The sequence below is a fragment of the Leopardus geoffroyi genome, chromosome A1, assembly GCF_018350155.1.
Source record: "Leopardus geoffroyi isolate Oge1 chromosome A1, O.geoffroyi_Oge1_pat1.0, whole genome shotgun sequence".
NCBI lineage: Eukaryota > Metazoa > Chordata > Mammalia > Carnivora > Felidae > Leopardus > Leopardus geoffroyi.
In genome coordinates, this window is record NC_059326.1 from 209,017,059 (window position 1) to 209,043,706 (window position 26,648).

General features: G+C 48.3%; 1 protein-coding gene across 2 annotated transcripts in view; it reads left to right on the plus strand.

Annotated features, from left to right (window-relative positions):
- The first annotated feature begins 3,312 nt into the window (after positions 1-3,312).
- GDNF (glial cell derived neurotrophic factor) overlaps positions 3,313-26,648 on the plus strand; it is a 28,119-nt gene continuing 4,783 nt past the window's right edge. Inside the window, exons 1-2 of one of the 2 annotated variants that reach the window (XM_045439829.1) lie at positions 3,313-4,030; positions 8,656-8,754. In XM_045439829.1, the coding sequence (XP_045295785.1) occupies positions 8,682-8,754 (73 nt within the window). In that variant the 5' untranslated portion in view covers positions 3,313-4,030; positions 8,656-8,681. Of the gene's footprint in view, positions 4,031-8,655; positions 8,833-26,648 lie in introns of both variants that reach the window. The other variant, XM_045439823.1, reaches the window with a different exon arrangement.

A 26,648-nucleotide genomic window follows, 5' to 3' on the forward strand; every position in this document is an offset into this window, starting at 1 on the left:
ATCTAGGGCCAAGGGAAGGATTTTTAACAGTGTGTTGTTACTTTCTGAGGGGACAATCTACCTACTCAGAGCAAAAATGGGGCTGCAGGTTGTTCTTTTCTGGGTTTTGTTAAGGAACAGTTTCAAATCAAACTTTTGTTGGTTCCTCAGAAAAGGAGAAGATGGAGCCATGAGCCAGGGAGGGGTCCCTACTTTCAGCATTTGGTGGCTTTGAGATTGTGACATCAGGCCATCTTCTTGTCCCTGAGACATCAAATGCTTGCTTCATGGAAGAACTTTGTTTTTCATTGTAAAGATCGGAGTCTGAGGAGATTTTTGTCAATACCAATTATGGTACATTTAAATATTGAGCTTTGTCAGAAGATTTTGACAATTTTCGACCTTTTCCTCTCTTCTGCAGTCATCTGAATGTTGCGATCATGCAAATAAATGTTTCTTCAAAACTAGAAGTATTTACTTTAACTCTGGATTCAATTTTATATTTTCCTTTATACTACAGTTGCCAGATAATTAGTAGTATTCCAAAAGGAATTTAATATTTTAGAAGTGTCTTAGTCCTGGAAGTTTCTAGGGCTATCAAACTAGGTAAGTCTCCCAGTTTTGCTCTGAGAAAGAATCATAAAATGATTATAATCGTTGAAAAAAAAATAAAGCTAATTGATACTTCAACCCCAGCTGTGCTTAGAACAACTAGGGTACATGTTACAAATTACTGACCTCTGGGCTCCACTGCCCCCAAGAAAGTCTCATTTAATTGCCCGAGAATAGGCCCAAGGCACAGGTATGTTTTCATAATCTCCCCAGGGTTTGACTGGCAGTGAGAAGATCAGACACAAGCACCTCATACACACCTCTATTTGAGCATTTAGCACTTTATGCTGTGACTGCTTGTGTGCTGGTGTGCTTCCTCTCCTTACAGATGCTAAGCAGAGGGAGACCCAGGAGTTGTATCTTACTCATTTTGAGTCTCTTAGTAGACAGAGGTTTGTTAAATTCCAAGAGCCTACTGTTAACACAATTCCTTCTGCAGGCACAGGTCCAGTGGAAAGAAGGCAAGGAGGAACCCCAGGAAGTTTCTAAAGCAAAGGTGGCCAGGCTCAGTACCACGTGACCCCAACAACTTGGACATAGGTAACTAGCCCAGGAATAAGCACCTGACCGAGGTCTGCTGATCCACAGGGTGTCCAGCAACCCAAAGGAGGCCTGATACAAATGCTGAGTCCAACTCTAGCACGTGGTTAGTGCCCGGTGCGGCCAATTAGATTCTTGCACTAAAGGAGTTAAAACGTGAGATCAACAGAAAGCTGAGCAGTTGGTCGCAGGATCAGAAGCCAAGAGACAACTAAAGAAAAACAGAGAGAGAGAGGAACTGAATCACCTTGGCGGCTAAGCCTGCTGGTAGGGATCGCAGATGCCTGCTGCTCAGGGGGCAGCGAGATAACCCAGTCACAGAGCCGTATCCTGAATGACCTTCCAGTTCCTGAACTTCAATCCAGTTTTCGTGAGGCCTGGCTGGGTGGCCTTTCCGGAAGGCTTTTCGGAGACACGTGGCTGAGTGGTGGAGATTCCGGTCAGCCTTCCTTCCACAGCAAACTCCCATTACTTAGGGTAAACTCAGTGCTATCTGTTCTCAGTAACCCCAAAAAGCCCAGCCAGCACATTCCCAGGGTCTAGCACGTAACAAATGCTAAATCATTGCAGGTGCCTGGACAGCATGATCATCCCCAGTGAAAAACCTTCTGAAAATGAAGAAATCGTTCATGGTAGGAACACCGACTAGGGTCGCCTTCAAATTCCAAAAACAATGCTAAGCTACGACACATCTTATTAAGCTTATTCTGACCTCCCATTCCCAAGCCCATGCACATTTCTACCATAAACCTATCAAAGAAGGAAATGTCACATTCTGCAGAACTACAGTGAGCATCCAAACTTCAGCTAAGGTATGTTTGGATGACTTGATTTTCACTCCGCTTCATCTTAAATCACAGTAACATTAGTAAGAACAATTTTCCTCCCACACCAGCTTCACTGACAAACCTCCAAAGTAGCTGATCTTTGACTTTTAAGAAGTTTAATAATACATGATCTTCTCCCCACATTGCCACACATTCCCCTTGTCTACTGTCTGTATTCGCTACTTGAAGAACACATACTCCCCAACAACCGGATGAGTCACACAGAGATACATGGATGTAAACTGAGCCTGTTTACCCTTTCCCTGGCCCCAGCTAATAAAATAAAAGAGGTCCCACTCAATTCGGGTCCAATGGCTTCCGGAAAGCAGGCTCTGCATGGCAAAGACCTACCTTATTTAGTACATTATTTTAAAGGCAGAGCTAATTTCATGCACTGTGTGAATTTATGGGGAGAGTCATGGGCAGGGTGTGTAAGGACTTGCCCTCTTCATGTCCTCTACAAAAGAAGGCTCCGGCTACTTCTGGTGGTAAGCTAACCAACAAAAGGAATGCCTCAAAGGTGTCACAGAAATCGGGAATGGGAGCTGGGTCCCTGCTCTCACTGGAAACCCAGCACCCAAGGGAGTGCTCGCTTCGGTTACCCATCTGCATTTTCGAAAATCTGGATAAAAGCAGGTTTAGCCCAACCTCCCTTGACCTGTTCCTGATAAAATGATCTTACCCCTGTGGAATTGGGATTTTGAATGTATGTGCCTACCCCACGTCTGGTATTCTATTACAACAGCATGAAAATGGAGCCTAGGACTGAGGAGCCGGCCAGCCTCAGAAGCCTTCTTCGTTGCCTGCCATGTAATACATGATATGCAAAGCCTCTGACTTCAGCCAGCAGGTATTTGGAGACCGTGTTGGCCCTAGCATGGGGACTAAACTAATGTGTGTTTAGGTCAGAAAGCGAATCAGAAAAGCCACTGGAGGGCACGTCACAGAGCGAGAGCCTTATAAATTCATCCCCACTCTCAGCGTCCCCTGGCAAACACTCTGCCTCCCTCACTGGGCCGCTCCACATCTCTCCACACTCCTTCGTAGTGCTAGGAGGACTCCAGCAAGCAGCTCCTCTCGTCCCCGCTGCCTTCTGCCTCGCAGAAAAGCGAGAGGGCTAGATCCCCGGGAAGAAAGGAAAGCCTTCGACAGGCGCGAGGAAAGCCCAGTGTAGCCCTCCACCCGACGGAGCGCTCTCCCTCACAACGCGGGGCGCGGGGGCATAGCCCGGCGCGGGCGCCGCGGTCAAGTTCAGATTGCCCCCTTCGGTTGGACTGCTCGGAGCTCCGCATTCCTCCGGATCTACCCGGCAAGGAGGAGACGCGAGCCCGGCAGCGTCTCCACGCGCTGAGCGCGCTCTCCCTGCACCCCGGGGAGGAGCGCCTCGCGTCACCCACTCGCACCCCGAGCCCTCTCCTCGGGAGCTCGGGCGCCGCCTCGCTGCTCTCCTTTCGCTCCCTCACAACCGCCTCCCCACCCCTCCCCTCCCGGGGCCCCGCGCCTCCCCTCCCCCACCCGGCCCCCCGGCCCGGGGTTCTCAAGGACCAGCCTGCGCTCCTGGCGCCCTCATGTCTTCACGGGACTCCCCGCGCCGGTTGACGTGGTGTCTCGTTCGGATTTCCAGGCCAGACCTCAGCTCCGGCGGCAGCATCAGCCCGGCCCATCTCGTGCTACCAAGCGCTGCGCCCCGAGAAGGCGCAGAGCGCTGCCGCCGCCGCTGAGCCGCCCGCCGCGCCCCGGGCCCGCGCAGCCCCGGCCAAGAGCGCGGCGCGCGCAGCCGTGTCACCCCCCCCACCCAAGGCAGCGGCGGCTGCTCGGACCTCGGTTTCTGGGGGTGCAGGGCATCGGCGGAGGAGCTGTCGGCATCCCTCGCGCTTCTCGAGGCGGCGGCGGCGGGAGCCTTGGCTGCCGCCTCCAGCGCGCCCTCGCTGCCCCAGGATTTCGAACTCGTGCCCCTGACCTGTTGGGCGGGGCTCTGCGCTCCTGCCCTTGGCCCGGATGGGGCTCCTGGCTGGGACTCGGGGCTCCTGGAGTTAATGTCCAACTGGGGGTCTGCGGAGACCGGATCCGAGGTGAGTGGGGGAGCGGGCCGGGGGTGCAAGGGGCGGGTGGCGCCTGAGTCGCCGGAGGGCGCGGCGGCCTGCAGGGCGCGGAAGACAGAGGGGGCGCGGCCGGACCCCAGAGCAGGCGGTAACATTGGAAAGAGGAAAGACTATATGGAACCGAGGCGCGGGGAGGATAGAGGAGAGAGAGAAGTTGAACGGGAGAGGGGCTGGCCTTGCAGAGATGCCGTTGCCTTTCCACGTGGGCAAAGAGCGCTGGTGCCCGATGCCTGTGGACCCCCGGAATGCCCGAGAGGGTCAGTTTCCCTCCCCGACTCGGTGGGGCGCTCTTCTGTCAAGTCCCAGGACGGTGCGGGTTTGGGGTCATCTTTGAACCCACCGCGACCAGAAAGTGTCCTCTCTGGACGTGCAGCTGCAGAGATACCATAGTCTGGAGTATAACTTACTATTGAGCTTATTTGGGTCTGTTCCGAGGGAAGGCGCACACCGTGGAAGGGAATGCTGCAAAGGTGCTGAGAACGTAAAAATAGCGGGCTAGCCTCTTCCAGGGTGCTGTCTTGCAAAGCTACATTCCTCGCCCTTTTCTGAACCCGATTGCTTGCACTTTGATAATCCCCGCAACCCCAACTAACCATGCCCGTCGAGGTTAGGAGAAGGGCTGCCTGGACAGTCCAGGACTTGAGTCTCCGCCTCCATCAGTTTCTTGAAACTCTTCAATGTCTCCGCCAGGCCATCGAAGTTATTTTAGTGACCTTTTTTTCCTGTACTGTGCCACCTCCCCAATAACACCCTCCACCATTACCTTGCACCTCTGGGCTGATTGCGCCGTGGCTTGGTTTACCAGACCCACCCGGTGAAAACGAACCCTCATCGGGGAGTGGTGTGGCCTTTTACCGGCACCCCCAGCCTCCTGGCGCCTCCCTGGTTTGGGCTGTGGCAAACCCGCCCGCAGAGCCGACGCGCGCGCCCGGGTGGGGAGGGGGGTGCTGCCCAACCCATTGCTCCCAACATTTTTGCTCATTGGCGGGGACAAACGCAACTCTTCCGGCCCCTGCCGCCGGTGTGCTCGAGCGTACTCCACAGTACTTTGAATGTACATTTAAAGTATTCCGAGGAAGAAATGCAGCTTAACTTCACGCACGCACCTCTTCCTTCCTCCACCTCAAAGTAGGAGCCGCTGGGCTTCCGCCCGGCCCGGACCAACTCTAGCGCCCTGTTTAGCCACACCTTCGGTTTGGCGGGGTTTGGGACAGGGTCGCCTTTTCAACAAGTGTCAGATGCCCAGGGAGCTCGCAGCGTCCCAGCCCACTGTCGAAAGGGTTTCGGCCGTCCACCCTCCCCCCGGAATATGGCCTCGGGCCCCTTACAGAGAGACCTCTCCCCAGTCTGCACGCAGAAAACGTCCCTCCTTTTTCTTTCCCCTGATCTTGGGCCCAACAGTTAGGGGGAAGTAAGTTCTCCGTCAGGCTAGGACACGAGGCACACTTAAGAAAAGCAATACATCTTTCAGCAACTTGTGTCCCTACCCCAAAAAGAAAACTCGGAGTTACAGCACGCCCCCCCACCACCCCGCCTCCCTTTTCTCTCCCAGAGCCCTGGATCTTGAAGGCAATGCCCAAACAAACCTCCCAGCCTGCCAGACAGAGGAAGGCGCGGGGGCACGGGCGGCGGAGGCACTCGCCCCCGGGGAAGCTATCACGAGAATGCGGGGAATTGGGGGAGGGGGAATTCTAAAAGGTTACTGAGACACCAGCTCAGGTGAGGTGGGAAGGGGAAAACTAGGGAGAGGATGAAGGGTCGGAGCCTGAAGAGCAGGCACACTGGTGAACACATCCGGAATTTTCGGGAGTAATTTGGTATTAGGGGGAATGAGGGAGGGAGGTGCTTGTTCACCGGTTTTATACTTAAAAAGACGACGCAGCCTCTTTCGCGTGGGCACTACAGGACTCGGACGGTTTCTGGTGCCCCCTGGTGCTGGGAACCCAGAAGCGCCCCACCGTGAGCCGCGGCTTTTGCCGGCACTGCGGCTCTCCAGGGCGCCCTTTCCGCCGCGGGCTTGGGGACCACCGGTGCGGGCGCCCGCGACGCGCCCTTTCCTGCGGGCCGCGATGGTCCGGGGCGCAGAGGGGAGGCGTTCTGTGGGGTACAAAAATGGGTGCGGGAGCACGTGGTGGAGCCGACTTCGGGAGGAAAGCGTGGTTACCGCACGTGGCAGGCAGCGCGTTAAGCAATTCGCGCGCATAGCAAAGGCGGCTGGTTGCAGGCGGAAACACGTCCCGCAGCTGTGCTTTGAGAAAGCGGTTAGGGGACAAACAGGGAAGGGGCGGGGGGGGGGGGAGGAGGGGTGAGTTGGGGGGCCCAGATGGGCTCTGAGAAAAGCGTCCCAGTAGATCGCTGTGTGTGCTGAGGCCCCAACCCCCCGCCTCTTCCTTCGCCCAGCAGATACCGGGAACTAAAGAGCCGCCCCAAGTAGAGCCGGCCCCGGCGATGCTCCGAGGGAAGAATGCGCCTCCCTGTCGCGGGGGAGGTGGGAGCTTGCTTTCCGGGCCTGCGCCGCACCCGGCCGCGGGCGGGAATGGGAGCCGGGAGCCTCCTCTGGCCAAGCGGGGACTTTTCCACTGTTTCCTCTTTTGCCAACTTCTCCACACTTATAATTGAGGATCTCCACGTCCAATTTAAAAAAGCTCTCCGTCGGCCAAGCAGGAAAAAAAGGAAAAACCCTCTTAATGCGGAAGGGAAATCTGGTGCCTCTGTCGCTTCCTGCTGGCGGGCACCTCGATTTGGAATGGCGCATTAACCCCGCGGCTCTCTGCTCCTCAGGGCCGCCAGCCATTTCGCACGCATCCTGGAGCTGGCACCGGGGCGAGGGGGCGGGAAGCCTCGCGTCCCCCCATTCCTCTCTGTGCGCTCATTTTGCACGGCGTGGGTGCAGTGTTGCCTGGGCCGCTGCGCCAGAACCCAGACCTTTCCCCCCGGGTTTGTAAACCAGCCAGTGCGGCATGAGATGCCCGGAGCTACAGGTTGCCTGGAGTTCCCAGCCTCTACAAACGCCCCGAGCCCCACAGTTGCTTAGCGAACAGACTCCCGAGGGATGGAAAATGCATTCGTCTCCGCAGCGGTGGGAGGTGGAGACCGAATTAAACGCTTCCCCGGGTGGCCTGCAAGGGAATCTGGGCGGGAGTTCTGGGTGGAGATGGGGGTAGGGCTGCTGGAAGGGAGGCGGGTAAGCCTGGGAACGTATAGAAAGATGTCAGGCCACGGTTTCTGCTTTTACCTGGAAACCGTCTTGCTCTCTCCCATGGGAAAAGTTCAAGGAGATTTTCCTTAGAATCGTATTTGGAGGAGAGGGGATAATCAGTTGCATGAATCTCGTAGCTCCCACTTGAGAATTCCCTTGGAAACTGGAACCCTGGCATTGGGAAGACACTGGGTAACATCACACCCCGAGGTGCCTGGGTCCCCTCCACCTCCTGATTGGGTGGGGCAAGCCCGGAGTTGACAGTGCCTTTTTCTCGCCCGCCCCCAACTGCGATTGCGCAGTCCGCCTTTCTAGGGCTGTTGAGGCCTGGGAGGCCAAACGCAACCCCGGTCCCTGAGAACTGAGCCCCAACTCCGCACCGTTTCGTGGTCTAGGCCTTCGGGTGCCCGTGCGCCTCCGCAGCGTCAGAGGCGGCGTACAATTGTCTCGGAGTGACCGTGGCAGGGGCACGAGGATCTCCAGACTCCTCTGGGAGGTGAAGGGATTTGGGGCCAGAATCTCGCAAAACTGCAAAAATAAAATAGAGCGTGTTAGGGTATACCACGAAGGATTAAAATTCTCAAGACAAATGCAACCTAACAGCAATGCTGGGGCATTTATTGAGCGCTTACTTTATGCTCCTCTAGGTCTTTCATACGTTGTTTAATGTTCATAACTTAAAAAGTGGAAGTAATAATTTAAACTGAGTTGATGCTTTCGGAAATAACATAACGCAGGTATTCCCGTTCAGGCCAAAATTCTCCAAGTCCCTACTAACTTATTGTCCAGCAACAAAATACTTCCATAAATAAGTGTGAGTAATGAAGCGCTGGGGTGGAGTGAGTGGGGCCACCAGGCCTGCCCCTGTCAGCAGGATCAGGACCCCGGGCAGAGGGACCTTGATTTTATTCCTAAAATGAAAAGCTGGCCGATTGCTTGGGTGGAAGGCTGGTTCCCTGGACCTACGGGAGCTGCCGGGAAGGTCGGGACGTCTCTAACTGGGGCTGAGGATGCAGGGTGGTCGCTGCCTCGTCGTTCCCAGGGAATGGGGAGGTGGGGACGCCAGTACTGGTTTCGTCGTGTTGGCCAGGTATCGTGCTGTCGTCGTGTTGGTACGAGCAGGGGCAGCGGCCCCGCTGGGAAATCTGACCCCCGGATCCAGTAGCAGAAGAGAAGGGCAGTTGTAGATAGATTGCATGTGGAGAGCCAGCCGCGCCTGGGACGCAGACGGGACTTGGAAGGAGGGCGCGGGATGCCCAAGGAACCGCTGGGCTGCAGCCGTCCGGGAGGAGGGCGGTGACGAGTTTGAAGGGGGGCACCAGGACCCGCCGGGATGCCGCGTCCCGGGCGTCCCGGCCTAACGCGCACTCGCTGGTCCTCTTCCCCGCCCGTGCAGGTGCCGCCGCCGGACGGGACTCTAAGATGAAGTTATGGGATGTCGTGGCTGTCTGCCTGGTGCTGCTCCACACCGCGTCCGCCTTCCCGCTGCCCGCCGGTAAGAGGCCTCCCGAGGCGCCCGCCGAAGACCGCTCCCTCGGCCGCCGCCGCGCGCCCTTCGCGCTGAGCAGTGACTGTAAGAACCGTTCCCTCCCCGCGGGGGGGCCGCCGGCGGTCCCCCACGCACCCCCACCCGCCGCCCGCACGCACCCCAAGCTGGCAGGGACTGCTGTACGGCCTCCCACGCCCGCGCGGAAGCCCCCTCCCAGGGTGTGGTTGCCGGTTGCCGCCCAAAGGCCCCGACGCCTGGTCGTTATATGACGCGTGCTGGTTCGTCCAGCACAGGGGGTATCAAATGTTTATGCTGTCCGTTTAGCGTTGCGATGAACAGATATTTTCGCTACCACTATCACCACCATAGGAAACCAACACAGCCTTCCCCTTTTCTCAGCGTCCCCATCCTGGAGACACACTCCCTTTTTTTTTTTTTTTTTTTTTTCCTTTCTTCCAAAGCCCTTTATCTGTTTGGGTGTGCCTGGCTGTGCCGAATTCTGAAAACAATTGCATTTCCATCCTAAACTGCCCTTGCAAGGGAAGAGGCTGAGGTTTTTCCAAAGCCAAGCCAGAGTCAGAGAAAACACAGAAGGTCCTCGATTTCCAGAACAAGCATCTGGGTAGTGTCAAATCTGTTCAGAAAAGTTCCGGTTCTAGAAAGACTGAACGGTGAAGAGTGCTAGCTAGGACTAGGGGGGGGGAAAGCTGTAGTTCACTGCACACGTGACAATATTAACTCTTAAGAAAAGACTAGATAGATAGATAGATAAATAAATAACTGTGATTTCCCCCTCAAACATGTTTTAGATAGCACTCTATTAGGACATGTCAACTATGATTTGATATAATTTACCCTCTGGTCTTCAGAAGTTTATCTGTTGCTTAAAGCAAGGTATGTGCATACGTTACAAGTTAGAGGTTATTGGGGAAGTATGTAGGTAACAGAGGTAGCAGTAGAAAATTTGACACAACCCCGATATAAAGCAATGGTGAGCTGTAGCCTGGATGTCACCCTGGCTACTCCCTCTAGCTATTTTGCACTTAAACTGAAGTCAAGTGCACAATGGAAGCAGCCCCCGGGCAAGTCAGTTGTATGCTAAAGAGTCCCCCAAACCTAGTGGCCTTGAGCTAAAAACGGTGCAGGAAACGTGATGTGCTCATTTTATGCTTAATTACAACAATAAAAGCATCTTCTTCCAGAAGTCCCAAGAAAAGGGGGAAAAGTGCATTTTTTAAGGCAAATTAAGACTTCAGGAGTGACTTGGGGTTAGGAAAAGAACATCCGTTGATCCCTTGAAATTAAAGTAACTGTTCCAAGAGTTTCTGTCAGTTAGTTGTATAAACCTATTTTTTTTTCTAAAATTTATTTATTTTTGAAAGAGAGAGAGCACAAGTGAGGGAGAAGCAGAGAGAGGGAGAGAAAATCCGAAGCAGGCTCTGCATTGTCAGCCCAGAGCCCCACTCCGGGCTCAGTCCCACCAACTGTGAGACCATGACCTGAGCTGAAACCAAGAGTCGGATAATTAACCAACCGAACCACTCAGGCGCCCGTGTATAAACCTATTTTTAAAGGCTTCGGTTTCAACCATGAATTTCTACTTTAGTGTATATAAATGTTTCTCCAACAGAAACTTAAATTGCCATTGTCTTCAGAATAGTACCCATGAGAGCTGAGTAAGTGGCTTTTCATTCACTCAAACAGCCTAGGCCAGAGGAACAGGAACAGTGTTAGATAATAGTTCTCTAGCCAGGATGTTCAGGAGAAACATAATCAGCCTGATTATGAAGCTGATTAATTCATGGAAATTTAATTAGCATATTAGTATCATGTCTACCTCAGCTTATTTAATGCTGGCTCTGCTTTCAACTAATTCTGACTTTGGACAAGTTACTTACTTACTTTAGACCTCAGTGAAGTTTACAACCATGCCATAAAGGGAGGCCTTTCCACTCCCAAACACCAATGGCTATGAGATTTTGTCCCCTTAGCCTTCATGTTCCTGCCCTAACTGTCCTCTGGGTAAAGACTCAGGAAGAGAGACACCCCCCCCCCCACCTCACTGGAATCCCCTGGGTATCTTTAATGGCATACTGATGCCGGACCTCACCCTGAGAGATTCTGATTTAGTTGGTTTGGGGTGTGGCTTGGGCATTTGGAGATTTTTTTTTTTCAACGTTTATTTATTTTTGGGACAGAGAGAGACAGAGCATGAACGGGGGAGGGGCAGAGAGAGAGGGAGACACAGAATCGGAAACAGGCTCCAGGCTCTGAGCCATCAGCCCAGAGCCCGACGCGGGGCTCGAACTCCCGGACCGCGAGATTGTGACCTGGCTGAAGTCGGACGCTTAACCGACTGCGCCACCCAGGCGCCCCGGGCATTTGGAGATTTAGATGTCCCCCAGGTAACTCTATTGTGCAGTCAGGGTTGAATCCCTATGATTTGATAATACTCTAAGAAAACCTGTGCCCCATGTAAGATACAACCGGTAACAAAGCAAACAAGGTAGCATAATCCCACTGATTAGGGCAGGGTGGGGTGTGCAAAGGACTGGTGGGAGAAGGGACATTACTTCCCTTTTCCAAAACTGATGCTGAGTCATCACTGGACAAGATTCCTACTACTGTATTTACATTTGAACCAGCAGAACACACCCGATTCTGTTTTATCTATGGCAAGACCCAGTAGATCCTAGAGGACATTTGAAACGGAAACATTCCAAAGAGAAACTGAGCTGCATTGTAAGCCAAGTTGACTTCTTTCCAGGTATGTTCAATTCGGTAGCAAGCTGTCAGTGCAGGGAAGGCAGAATAATGACAATGTGCAGACTTCGAACACTCAACCAGAGTCAGCATGCCCCTGTCACAGTGCTGACATGTATATCTTGCACTCTACACCGTGCAACTGGTTAAGGCTTATGTAGAAAACATTAAGTCACTCATTTCATTCGAAAATCGCCCCTCTTATTTTCAAATGCTTGTGACTCAGTGATTGAGCAAAGGCTCTTTCGTGCCACCTTAACAGCCACTCTGTTCAAAGGGGGCTAGACTGTATGCACTCACTCCTGAGGTTGTATGTGTTCTGCTCCCAATGTAAACGAAATGGCCAGAATTCTGTTTCTAGCATCATCACAAGGTGAACCACCAAATAGAATGCGTAGCTGGCTCACTTGCTTGCCTCTAGGTTGGCTATCAAGTAAACGGGCTGTGGCTACCTCCTGTAGCAACTACGAACTTGTCTAAACTCAAGGACTTGTGGTTTTCCCTTTGGGGCATCCAAGACTTTTCCCTTTAGCTTTTTCTTTTGTTTTCTGTCAGTATCTTCTTCAAAGGGTGATTTGCGCAGGCACGAGGAACCTAGGAGGTGAAAAAGAAGGTGAAATTAGCAGATGTCAGCATTGTAGGGCTGAAAGTTAACCCCTTGTGGTCCTCAGGGTAAGGCAGCGTGTCCAGAGTGCCAGAGTTCCACCACGGTGGGTGGCAGTCTGCAGACACTGGGACCAGAGTTTCCCCAAACCACTGAGATGCAGAGCTTTTGGTTTTGCTACCTAGGGAGGAAGGTCTTCAACTAGTGACTAAAACCCTGTTGCACAAGGTTGTCTGAATTTATTAAAGGTTCGTTAATCATCATGTATGCTGGATCTCGGCTGTATATGACAGCTCTGTGTTTCACAAGCAAAAGCAGAAAGTGCGTGTGATTTTAAAATTTGCAATCTAGGGGCGCCTGGGTGGCTCAGTTGCTTGAGCGTCTGACTTCGGCTCAGGTCATGATCTCGCAGTTCCTGGGTTTGAGCACCATGTCGGGCTCTGTGCTGACAGCTCAGAGCCTAGAGCCTGCTTCAGATTCTCTCTCTCTCTCTCTCTCTCTCTGCCCCTCCCTGCTCATGCTGTATCTCTCTCTCCCTCTCTCTCTCTGTCTCTCTCAAAAATAAAATAAACATTAAAAAAATAAAAAATAAAATAAAATTTGTGATCTAAAAACATTTATTTGTTCAACAAATAATGTCTGCCTACAGGTGCCAGGCACTGTCCTAGGTGCTAGGAAATCCCTGGTACATATAATAGACAAAAGTCTCTGCCTTCACGGCACATACTATCCTAGTAGATGTATAGTGTGGTACGCTTAAGCAGTATTGTAAACCAAAACTAAACATGAACTGCCTTGGGCTAGGACAGTGGACTTTTTGTGTGCCTAGAAGCCAAGTAGAAGAAACAGTGAGCATTTGTTAAATTATAATTATAGGTAGTGCACAATTTATGGTAATATGATGGGATTATATTCCACCAGTTTGGTAGCAAGTGACAAAATTTTCTATGAAAACAATCTTATAAATCAAGCCTGGGCTGGACCACACAAATCTAGGTGTAAACCATAATATAGCTAAAATATAATTCACAATATTATTAGGCTAGAGCCTCCTCCTGGGGTGTCAGTCCCATAATCTGCAGAAAGAGGGCACAGAGCAAGAAATCAGGGAATTTCAACAGGCAAGAGTTGCACTTCACACAGTCAGATCAGACGAGGGTTTGGATCCCAGCCTGGGCACATAACCAGCTATTGCTTTTCTCTTAAACCTCAGTTTCCTCATCTGGAAAACAGGGACAGTATTAAAACCATCTCAGGGGCTGCGATGAGGGTTAAACAAGATAATGCACTGTAAAACCCATGCCCCATAAGTAAGTATTGCCGTTGTTAGTCGCCGTCTTCCTCCTTCCAACAGCCCAGTGAACGCCTTTTTCTGGCCTCCCCCTTCCTTTTCAGCCTCTGCCAAGACATTGCTCTAAATGGTGGAATTTCAAGTAGCACAACATAGTAAGGACAGTGAAAGAAATGCAAGCCTTACAGGCAGGCTCTTTTGGGCCCTGAAGTCATCATTTGGTCAGCACTAGTCAGGGTGGCCTTGCCTGGAATTCTACCAGCACATTCCCCCCCCCCCCCCCGCCCCCCACCTCCCCACCCCGGGTCAGGCTCCCTGGCTCCTCCTGGACTTCACACCTCCTTCTCTTCCTCATTTTCTGAGCCCATGTAGTTTCTGTGAAATTTTTCCCACCAGCTTCCCGTGGGCATGTTAGGGTGACCCCCCTCCCCCACTGCAAGAAGGCAGACAGACCCTTGTGTAAATGATGGGGGCCGAGGGGGAGGGACTGTGATTTGGAGGCTACCTATATTGAGTATTTCTGTTTTAAGTGATCCCTGTTGGATATTTAATTTAAAAATGCTTATTTTAATTTGGTTCAGAAACCCAGCAAAAAACTTTCAGTGAAATTTAGTAAATGTTCAGCCCATTGTTATCCAGCAAAGGAAGCTTCTAGAAGCTGGTTAAATGTTAAGTTTCAAATCTAATGTTATGGGATATAGAATTTGGAATAAATAAGCATCTACCTATTGCTTTTTCTTGCTTTACTGGCTGTATGAATGAGCCGTACTATAATAAATTAACTTCCCAAGCTGGAAAGGGGCCCTGCCCCTTGGGATGAGGCTCCTGAAATCAATAAATTGCATGTCAGACCCTTTTAGGAAGCACGGATTCCTCACTTGAGATCTGAGACCAGTATCTCACTCTGGCCCCAGTCTGGAGACCTATATCAAACTGTCGCCATTTAGTGAAACCTATTTCAGGCTTAATTTGGGTTGGCCAATCTTAGGACCTTCAGCCGACCCAACAGCCTAAGAATTATGCTTAAAAGATTCTGCTTTCACTGATATAAAAATAAAAGGGCTTTTCTCCCCCTAACATCCCTTTCATCTTTATTTATTTATCCCTTAATGGTCCATAGCACCTTCATTCAATTAAAACATTTATTTAATCAATCACTTGAGCTCAATCAGGAAGCAAGTCTTAAATATCTTTAATGTGCTAGGTGTTGTGTGGCTTCAAAAAGACAAAATTGTGAATTTAAACAGCTCATGATCTAGTTACACACAATGGATAGGCAGATGGGTGGGTGGGCGGATTATCAGTCAGACAGATAGATATGTCTACCAAGGGCTTTACATTAGCTGAGGTCATGGTAAGAATTCCTAGCAATGAGGTCACTGGGATTTAGAGATCATAGCAGGAAAGGATTCAGGGAAGAGTGAGGATTTGAGCTCATACTTGAAAGATGGGTATTAGGAAGGGAAGGGAAAGGGAAAAAGGCACATTCCAGACTCGGGAGAAGCATAGGCAAATTTATGACTATGATATGGGGAAGGGGCAGGTGGTGAATACAAGGAGGAGGCCAGACCAGTCGCCAAGTGCTGCGAACAGGTGGCAGGAAGTGGTGTGAAATTTAGGATATCTCCGTAGGTGATACCCAGATTATGAGATGCTGTAAAATCCTGGAGAAGAAGGAGTTTGCTTTTTTTTTTTAAGTTTATTTATTTATTTGGTGGGGGGAGGGAGACAATACGAGTGGGGGAGGGACACAGAGAGAGGGAGAGAGAGAGAATCCCAAGCAGGCTTCACGCTGACAGTGACAGCGTGGAACCTGATGTGGGCCTCAGACCCACAAACCACTAGATCCTGACCTAAGCCTAAACCAAGAATCTTACGCTTCACCGACTGAGCCACCCAGGCGCCCCAGGGGTTCTCTGTTTTTGATGGCAGCAGGGCACCCCTGGAGCCCCTCAAGTAGGCAGGTGGCTGGGAGTGGGATTGTGCTGAACTTCTTGCTGCAGAAATGACTCAGGTACACAGGCCGCTCACGAGTGGAGTCGGTGGCATAGGTGTAGTTTTCATTTTGCAGTATTGTGCCCTCATTTGTAAAAAGTTTCTTGGCATAGACACAGTTTACTAATCCTCCAGTAAGTGAATAACTACAACCACAGGCTGAATAATAAAGCTAGTGCCATAGTGCTTCTTAGCTATCCACGTGGTCAACTCCGTTTTTAATGAGTAAGTTTTATATCTTATGCTAAAATTAAGGAAGTTTGAGCTCTACTGGAAAGGAGGAGATACTTTTATCCCCATTTTACAGAATAAGAAATGAGACCCAGAGACCTGCTCAAGGTCACAAATCTAGTAAGTGATGACACCAAAATTTAGACCTCAGACTTCTGGTCTCAAAGCCAGTATTTCTTGGCTTAACACAGACTGTGTTCCCGTATTAGTAGACTGAGAAAACACAAACACTGGCTTGCTAAAAATACATTCACTAACCCTGAAACACAGATTTTTCAAGAAAATCAAAAGAGCAAGCTAATAGAAGCAGGGAATATTAAATTATCTTTATCTTTAAGCCTTTTTTTTTTTTTAATTTCCATTTGGGTAGCAGCCGGCCTAAGCTCATATTATTAATAGCTACTTTGAAATCCAGACCAGAAGCTTTTAAGGAGGGATACGTGAATTTCTGTACGTACTTCTATATCACTGATGTTTGTTGCAGTGAGAGCAGGCTCCTGAACATTTTGGGACAAAGTGAGGTCTGCTCGAATGTTTGATAGGCTGGCAGCATTCGGGAGGCCTTCTGGGAGGCACTCATTCTCAGATCACTCCCATTTTGCCCAGGGAAAGGGGACATTCACATGGGAAGCCACAGGTGACTGCACAAGCACCAGAGCGATCGCCACAGCGGGAATAAATGGATCTGCACAGGCCGAGCTTGGGTCACCACTGGGAATTGACCAGTTAGCTCAGTAGAGACAAAACCCACTTTGGCATGACCTTAATAAGGTAATGGAGGTAGAAAGGTGTTTGTTTTTTTAATGTTTATGTATTTATCTTAAGAAAGAGAAAGAGAGGCAGAGAATCCCAGGCAGGCTCCACCCTGTCAGCGTGGAGCCCGACGTGGGGCTCGAACTCCCCAACTTCGAGATCATGACCTGAGCTGAAATCAAGAATTGGATGTTTAACCGACTGAGCCACGCAGGTGCCCCTGGAAAGGCATGGTTTTAAAAGTCTTCAAACTTTTTTGTTTGTAAACCTGCAGAAAGAATGTTGAAAAACTATTGTGCAGTTCTGAGATGATATCTGTAATTTTTTAACCACAAGCTTAATAGTTGTACCAGATATAATTTCCAGGGGATTGGCACAATCTTGGAGCTGCAAATTTAGTTGATTCAGTGCATGGAAAACCATCAAACTACAGCCCAGATTAATTGACTTTTGGGTCAGAAAAGATATGACTTCATTTTCAGTTTACAGACACATGTTAATGTATATCCCTGACAACCATTACACTTCTGGATCCTAATTAGGTGATGAATAGACAGATGGGTGGATGGACAGACAGATAAAGCCCAGAGCCTTGCTGTGAGTGCCTGGCCAGAAGGAAATACGGAACCACCCACTTCAGAATATCTTGGTTTATTCGTATGGGACTTCAGAGTACATAGTTCACAATACAATTAACACCCATGTATCCTTTACCAAGACTGACCTCTTAGCATTTTGCTTTTTTTTTTTTTTTTTTTTGAGAAAAAATTTTTTTTCCTTGAGAATTAGTTACAAACATAACATCAAATATTCGGCACGTACCTTCTAAGCACGAGGACTTGACCTTATATAACCACAGTTCAGTTATCAGTCTCAGGAAGTTTAATAATACTGCTATCCAATAGATAACCCATATTCAGATTTCCCCAGTTGTGACAATAATGTCCTTTATAGTTTGTTCTCCTTAATCAAGGATCACAAATTGCGTTTGATTATATTTCTTTATTCTCCATTAGAATAGCTCTGAAGCTTTTTTTTTTTTTTTTACCATGATATTGACAGTTTTGAAAAGATCTGATGTCTTGCCTGCTATTTTGCAAACTGCCCTTCAGTGTGGATTTCTGTGATTGTTTCCACATTATGAGATCCGGGTAAACGTCCTGGGAATAAGTTTGTGATGGTGTGTCCTCATGTCAGGAGCCACCCGATCCCAGTGTGCCCCAAAGAGCCAGGCGTGCCTGAACTGTCCTCACATGGCACCTGCAGCTTTCATCCCCTGGACGGGGCTTCCCAGTGAAATGAGGGAGATGGGCAGGAAGTGCACCTCTCTCACTTGAGGTGGAAGGCTGATCGCAGGAGGGGACGTGGGAAAAGAGAACCCGCCACGGGAGCGTTCGTAGGCTGATTTCAGGATGCAGCACCTCGGAAACTGATTCCTTTAACCTGTAGAAAGTTTTCGTGTGCCCTCAGGACACCTGCCTGCTCAGTGTGAGAACACGGACCCATACCCATAGTGGACACAAAAATATCATTCGTGGGCTGTGAACTCAGTGGGTGTTTGTGTGGTTAGTTTTCGGGCATTTCTGGAGAGCACAGAAGCAGCAGCACAAACAGCACCTGCTCCTTCTGCACCCAGACCTCAGACCGCTCTGCTGGGGCTCCAGGCTCTCTGCTCTGGGGAACACACTAGACCAGACTAACAAGGGACAGTGTCTGCACCTCCTTCGGGCTAATCTGGCTTTGTGCAGACAGGCAGAGTTGATCTTCACACTGCTGCCCCCGTGTAGGTGTCACTGAAGAATTGTCACGGGCAACCATATGGACTTCAGACCCCATTGGTTAAATGCTTTCAGGCACTGAGCAGAAAACTCTGTTCCATTGTGGTAAAGATGGGACTATCCCCATTTTAAGGGGAAATTGGGACTCCGCAGGGTTAAGCAACTCAGCCAGACTCTGGACCAAGGGCAGCCCTAGTCCGGAACTCACTCTTGTGACCACACACCCCCAGGTCCCCTCCTGCCAGCCCAAGACACTCCTATCTGACCCCTCTGGCTATGTCAGGAAGAGAAAAGTCAGGTGTTGGGATTTGGTAAATGCCAACCATTGTTGAATGATAGGTATAGCTGATTTCATGAGGAGTCTTTGAGATGCCAGTAAATTCATTCACTGGGGGGTAGAAAGTCTCTCCTCATATCTGACTACAGGAATCTATGGAACTGGTCCAGATGATTGAGAACACTTTTCTTTCACCCCCTTTATTTTCCTTTCATCTTCTCTTTGTCCCTCCTCTTCGTGCCCAAGTCCCTCAGACCCTCAGCATATTCCTCTTACCCACGGCTCCTGGGGAGGGCTGAGGAAAGTAGGATGCAGAACCCTGGAACATTCTGCTGCGTCTGGCTTCAGGCAGGGCTTTGTGGGAAGGAAGAAGCCAAGGGTCCTTTGCTTCCAGGTTCCTTTCGAGTTTCCCCTCAAAAACCACCCTGCCTCTGATAACACCATAAGGGATTATGTTTTCAATTGACTTTTTGCGCACTTGATTTTATTGGGTCACTTTCTCACCCTTCCCATAAACTTTTTATAAAGGCAATAGCCGAGCTCATGGTGTGTGCTTGTTAGCATGGGGCGTTTACTGCTGACTATGGAGTGCTTTTAGCTCACACCAGGCGTTCATGGATTAGTTAACAAATGGACGCCCTATGGGGTGTGTTTGTGACTTAAAAGCAGGAGAATGGACATTTTCACCCCAGGGGAGCCATGCTGTATTACTGTAAAATTATTAACATAACTGTAATAAAAGCATGGACCACATAGGTGGAAATCAGAACAGGGCAATCAGAATCTGGATAGCAAAATGATATACTGTCCGTCTCCTCCTGAGTGAGGTTTTTTGGCTATTTGTATTCATGGAATAATTTCCATTACACTCATGACAAGTTTTCTTAAGTTGTAAGGTAAAAATTCAAGATAGTATAACTAATACTCGTGTGCAACGCTGGTCAGAGTAGGTGGAGACAGTGAATAAAATGGCATTTTGAGAAGCAAAGTGGCTTTTAAAAGTGTACCCGAGGCTCCTTTTCCTACTCTCTGAAATGGTTTGCATTCTAGTTGGTCTTTTTCTTCTGCCTTGAGAGGATCCAGAAATGCTTTTTTAAACAACAAAACACTGGTGTTTTTATAACGCAAATACTTTTCAAATAAACCCATGTCATGCCTTCTTGTCAACAAACCACGGGTCACGGAGAGAATGCACTGGTAGCTCAGGCAGTGGTCACAATGACTTAGTAAATTGCCACAACTGTTGATTATCCTTTGGGAAAGAGCTGCCATAGACTCCTCTTGAAGGTAACCCAAGAGTAGCCAATAGCTAGGACAGCCCGTCTCACACTGGGTGAATACTCTGCCCGGTATAGGAAAGCAAGGACGGTCATCAGCATTCTGGGGCTTAGTGACCTGTAGACTTTTTATTTTTAATTAATTCAAATAAGTGAATAAAATCAACGCTTATAAATAGCAGATGACAAAACGCTGTAGAACTCTCCAGAGAACTGGAACATTCTCGTGGACTAACACCACACATTTCAGAGGTCACTGAGGGGCAAATAAGAACAACAGGCAACAGCTTCCAAGACAAGCTGGATCTATGATGCATTTGGTAGCAGTTACCGTGGGCGATTCTAGCCTTGGAATCATCAGCCGGGTATGACCCAAACGTGCTTGAAGCAGCGAAAGCAGAAATGGATAAAAATGAGATTTTAAGAAAATGGCAAGTGTAGCGTTTGACTATCAGCTGATGGGGACAGAAGGATGACAGCATACTGGTGTACTGTGTCCCCTCAGAAGTCATCGGCTCCATCCCTACCTTCACAGATACATACTGAGGTGTAAGGATGCCTCCCACGAGAGGAGACAGTTCACCTCTTTAGGCAAGAGGAAGGGGCGCCTGGGTGGCTCAGTCGGTTGAGCGTCCGACTTCGGCTCAGGTCACGATCTCGCGGTCCGTGAGTTCGAGCCCCGCATCGGGCTTTGTGCTGACGGCTCAGAGCCTGGAGCCTGTTTCAGATTCTGTGTCTCCCTCTCTCTCTGACCCTCCCCCGTTCATGCTCTGTCTCTCTCTGTCTCAAAAATAAATAAACGTTAAAAAAAAAAAAAATAGGCAAGAGGTAAACCGAAAAGGTTGAGAACGCTAGAACCTAAAATACCTCCCATGGAAGGAGAAGGCCCCACAGCTCAGGAGTCAGAGCTCTGGTCTTATAAAATACCTCCCTCGGGGTTTTGTGGGGCCCTGAGCAGAATGGTCCTGAGGCATCAGCCAGAGGCAGGCCTCTCCCTAACAGGGTTGACCGAAAATGAATTCCCCACCAAGACCTAGACTGCCTGCATGTTAGGGTTTTAGCACTTGGGGAGAGAGTGGACAGAGAAGGTCTCATTAACCTCAGAAGGGCTAAACAACTAGTCCAAGGTCACGAGTCCAAGGTCAGGGACTGACCCCAGACTGTAATTCCAGGCTCTACAGCGAGAGCCTCATCATTTGATGCCAGAGTGAGTTTGAGAAGTTTCCGGAGATGGGGCCTCTCTGTCTGAAGCTGCCATGCCACCACCCTTGGCTGCTGGTTTTCCGGTTTTAACTGGGAAATTGCCAGATCTGCCTTAGAGTGATATGCAAGAACCAGGGCATGGGAGATGCCCCTGAAAGGCATGGCTTTTCCGTTTTCAGAGACAGTTTACTGTATCCTGTGGCTCAGGGCAGCCCAACTTTAGAATCTCCTTCATGTAACTCAGTTCGTGCTGGATTTTCCAACAAAAGTCGGTATCTCACTTCTTGTTCTGAATTTGGTAAATGTGTACAGGTGAAATCAGCATAATTTTGCACTTGCTCCAGAGTAAATTACCACATGCCTCAAGACTTGAAAAGCTGCATGGTAGCAGAATTTTTACTTAAAAACAAATAGGTGGCCTGGGACCCTAGAACAGGTTGAGCTTTAAAAACTAAACCAACTGAGTTCACATTTACGAGGAATGTGGGTTTTTTGTTTTTTGTTTTTTTTTTTTAATCTTCTCTAAGCTTCAGTTTCCTGATCTGTAAGGTTAGATAATATGCAATCTCTACTTTAGCCTTGCAGGCATGTTGTTGGCCTTAAAGTTAACATTGTGTGAAAGTAAGCATCCTTCCTACCTTTATATTGGTAATATTTTTAAGTGCATCAAGGAAGTTATTTTAAATATAGAATGATGAAATTTTGTACTGTGAGGAATTTTAAAGCTAAGACTCCACCATGTGGTTCTTATAACATTTCACTGTTAGCGATGAAAATCATGTTTGTATCTTATTGAAAAGTAAAAACAGGGATGCCTGGGTGACTTAGTTGGTTAAGCGTCCGACTTTGGCTCAGGTCATAATCTCACAGTTCATGAGTTCGAGCCCCACATCGTGCTCTGTGCTGACAGTGCAGAGCCTGCTTGGATCCTCTGTCTTCCCTCTCTGTCTCTCTGCCCCTTCTCTGCTTGCACTCAATCTCTCTTCCTGTCTCTCTCAAAAATGAATAAATATTTTTAAAAAAATTTTTTAAAGAAAAGTAAAAAAATGTATTCTAAAGAATGACATTAGTTGGGAATTTTCTTGAGAAGTTAATCAACCAGGCTGATTCTTTTCATGTAAACACACATGTGCGCATGTGCGTACACACAGAAATGTATGTATATATGTGTGTGGATAGATGGAACTTCTGTTTTTCATATACATATGAAACTGCGGAGCAGTTTGTACTTTACCAGGTGCACAGGTGGGTAAAGAATATCAGATTAAATATTCCCACCCGCAGGGGTTTTTCCCCTTGTGTCCCATCTGTGGACGGCCTTTCAGGAGAGGCTCTGCATGGGAGGACAGACTGCCCAGCACTCAGCAACCCCAGGCTTGGCCTTCCGTGGCCTCATACCGGAACAGGGCACCACCTGGAGCAAAGCCATTTGGGCACTGGTTCCAGATGCGCCCCCCACATGTGTGGCCTTGGCTGAAGCGGCAGCTCACTTCTGTGGACCTCAGTGTATTAACCCTTGCCCTTCTAGTCCATAGAAGCTGGGTGCTTTACAGTTATGTACAGAAGCTGGTCCTCCCCAGAGCAAGAAATAGTTGGGCCTTCTTGCTGGGCCCCTGCATCCCTGAGGCTTACTTGGCCTGGAAGACAGCTCCTCTAAGAGGAGGTACTGTGGGTTCTAAGAGCCAGCCCCCTTTATTCTGGAACCCTCAGAGCCTCAGAGACCTTCCCTCCATTCTCAGAGCCCATTCCTACTCCGGGTGAGGCGTTATCTCCTCACTGCTTCATAGATAACTTTGTGCTGCCTTCCTTTGGGGCCCATGGGTTCAAGACAGGCTGAATGAAGACTGGCTTAGGCCCCTGGGCTGAGGACACAACTTGATAGGAATATAAAATGACCTCTTTGATTAAAATATAGTTAATAACCTGTAGTGTTTTTAAGAAAAATCTAACGTTTAGGAGACTGCTTTGTCTATTCAATGCCTACTCAACTCAGGTAATGTTTTGAATTATGTACTTTTTAGGTAGCCTATTACAAGGACTACTCTGAGGCCTTACCGTTGTTTCTATAAAAACTCAACTGCCTTTACAAAACAGGCAACATCCCAGTCCTTTGTTCCTGAGGTGACTTTACTATATTTTCCCCATAATCGAGGGAGGCAAAGTCTCACTCTGAATGGTTTATTCCCAGAATTATGCCCCAGTACAGGGTCTCATTTGTTTCAATAACACTGTTTATACAAAGGACACATCAAAGTTAAAGTATTTTAAAGAGAATAATGCCAGAATATGTGGTTGCATACTGAAGGATCACTTAAATGCATTTGAACATCTTGATTTTTTAAAAACGTTAGCTTTTAGATGGACGTGTTTTTCCCAGATACATCCTCCAACTGTGTCTGGGAAATGAGCAAGTGTTTGACCTAGTTTTTTTTTTTTTTAAATGATGCTCCTTTTTTGTGGTTTGCAAATACTTTACTATCAAAGTTAATACTAATGAAGCTATTTGTGTAGCAGACGTTCTGCCAAGCCCTTTATAGGAGGAAGGAGGAACTGATATGCTATTAAGTTTTAATCTAGGGAACTAATCCAAATCCCAGCCCCTCTGTTTCCCCTCAGTGACATGAATTCTTGGAAGATACAGGCAGCTGTGGGTCTGCCGGGGCTGCGTTCGAGGCTCTGCAGAATTTCTAAGGACAGGCGCGGTGAGGCATATGGCTCCTTATGCCCCCAAAATGCCTAGTGTTGATAAATTAAGGCGCCTCTCTATAAGTGAACTCAGCATCAACACGCCTGGAGTTAGTAATTTAGTTGGAAGAGACAGGCCTAGTTGTTCTCTGGCTTTCTCTGGTTTCTAAAATTCATATCCATGTAAGACTTGCAAGATGAATATTTATTTTTTGCTCTATTTTTCAAGAAGGAAAAGAAGGGAAAAAGAGAAGGGGAAAATAAGAACCCTTCGACTCGATAAGAATCGCCTCCGCCCTGAACCTGGGGCTTCCATAAATATTTCCACATTAACAATAAGGTATGAGGGAGATTTTCCCATCAAATGAGAAATTCTTATTAGCTATACCCTTTGGTGTAACACTGAACATTTATTGACTGCTTTCCAGGTTCCTGGAAGCCTTTTAATTCAGGATCAATGATCTGTTCACCACCTCGTCCAAAAGCATGGGTGATTGGTACATTCACACTGCTACACTCATCACCCTGAAAAAGCCAGGTGGAATATCAACTCAAGGGACTAAATGTTCTCATCACAAAGTATAAGTATGTCGCAAACATTATTTAGGACTGCTTATACTAAAAATTTATCTGCTATTCACCTGAAATTCAAATTTAACTAGGGTGTTCTGCATTTTATCTGGCGGGCAAAACCAGTGGACAAAGCCATGCAGTCAAGATGTCGTAAAAAGGAAGGAAAAGGTTTTGGGGGAACTTTGAAAGTATCAGGCAATAAATAAGAACATTATATGTACTGATTCAAATTGTTATTATATATAACTCCAGTGGTATAAAATTATGTAATTTATTGTTACATAAATTAATAAGTCTCTAAACCAGTATAAGTTGAACTTTTGCAACTCAAATGTTTTCCCGTGAGTTTAGGTTAAAATTTTAGTAATGTTTCGTCCTCATTTCTGATTAACCTTCAGTTGATTCCTACACGATTTTAACTTTCTGTGTCCCCAGGTTCTTAAGTTACTGATCCATTCAGGAATTCTTGAATGGAGCGCAGGGTTGGGAAGGGGGACCCTCATGTGGGTCCTTTTGTAAAACAAAGAGTCTTTGGGGGGAACATGAAGACTTTTTTTGTACTTGGATTAATCACCCCTAATATATCAACTTTAGAAGTTCGGATTCCTGCACAAGCATGGTTTTTTGAAACTGAGCACAACTAAACCTAATTTCCTCTTCAAAGCTTCTTCTTGAAAAAAAATCACAAACAGTGTCAGCAGCTTCTTTTTCAAAATAAGAAACTCTGGTTTCTTTAAACCAGAGTGATTTCAAGGTTTTTGTGTTTTAAGGAGAAGAGAAAACTTCCTAAGGAAGTCAGCTAGAAAGTGGTTCAGAGGAAATGACAATCTCAGAGTACCCTTCCACGCCAGACCCTGGGAAGGTGTCCGTCCCATGGAGCACGAGCCGTTTCCCAGTCTCAGAATGAGGTGGATATTGAGAGACAGCACTTGAGTGCTTCAGGAAGCTGGAAAGGAAAGTCAGCTTGCAGCTGGATGTTTACCTCTCAGGTGGAAAATGATGGTGCCACTCAGGGCATCATCGCGGCTTCCTGTTTACTTTGGAGCCTGTTATTTCATAATGGTGTTGTTCTCAACTGAAGCCCAAGTGTCCCCTTGAAAAATTAAGGACTCCTTCTTCTGTGCTTTTTCAAGTGCCCTAATTCATTCAAAAAGTACGGAGGGCCTCCAGGGGGCAGACCTATTTTAAGCACTTGGGATTCATTGGTGAGCAAGCCAAGCAAAGGTCCCTGCCTCCTGGAGTTGACTTTCTATCAGAGGAGACAGACAGTGAATAAAAAAACATAAGAAATAAGTCCTACAATGTGTTGGAAGATTGTATAGTTGGGGGCGGGGAAGCAAGGGAGGAGGGTCTGAATTCGGGTTTGGGGACAGATTGCATTTTAAACAGGGAAGTCAGGGTAGGACTTGGTAGTGATGACATTTGGGCAGAGATGTGAAGGGGATGCGGGAATTAGCCTGTGTGTCTGATCTGTGGTTCTCAACTCACGATGATTTTGCCCCCAGGGACATTAAGCAATGTCTAGAGGAGGGTGGGGGGATACTACTGGCACCTCCTGGGCAGAGGCCAGGAATACGGCTCAATATCCTACAACATGGGAGGACAGCCTCCCATAGCAAAGAATGATCCTGCCCAAAATGTCAGTGGGGCTAAATTGAGAAACCCTGTATGTGAGGAACGGTAAGGAGGCCAGGGAGGCTAGAGGAGTGGCAGAAGGAAAAGAGAAGTAGAAGATGAGGTCAGATGTAACAAAGGCTGGAGGAGAAGGGGTGGCCAGGTCAGGTAGGGTCTTAGGCCAGTGTGGACTTTGGTTTTTACTCCAAAAGAAATGGGGAGCCTTTGGAGGGTTTGGAACAGAGAGGGACATGACCTGCATTAACGGTTTTAGGACTATTGCTCTGGCTGCTGAATGGAAAATAGACTGAAGGCTAAGGGTGGCATGAAGGAGTTCAGGGGCTGCGGTGGGAATCCAGGCAGAGATGTTGGGGCTCAGACCAGGAAGCAGCTTCATGATTTCCATGCAGCAAAGACATCCACAGCCAAATTTTAGGTATCAGACAATGAGGTGTTCTGGGGATTCCACACAATCTCCACTCTTTTCATTACAATGCATCCTATAATACAATATATATATTTTATATAACCTAGATAGAGCAGTATCGATTAATATAGGTCTCTCAGTTGACCAAATGATCAGTAGACATGGTTAAGTTGCGTTAGCTGGATTTTGTTCACACAATAGGATACCTGATATTTGTTTTAACAATCAGTGCATGAAAAAACAGTGTGCCATGGGTTAGGCACAGCGTAACCCTTCTCTGCTTTACCATGGTCTTGGCAAAACATGTTCGCTCTTGTGAACAACTATTTTGAGGTGTATTTTTCGAAGCCACGTACAACCCTAAACATGCTCAATTACCTACAATTGGGATGGAGGGAGCATAAAAGGTCTAGGACCTAATAACCAGGG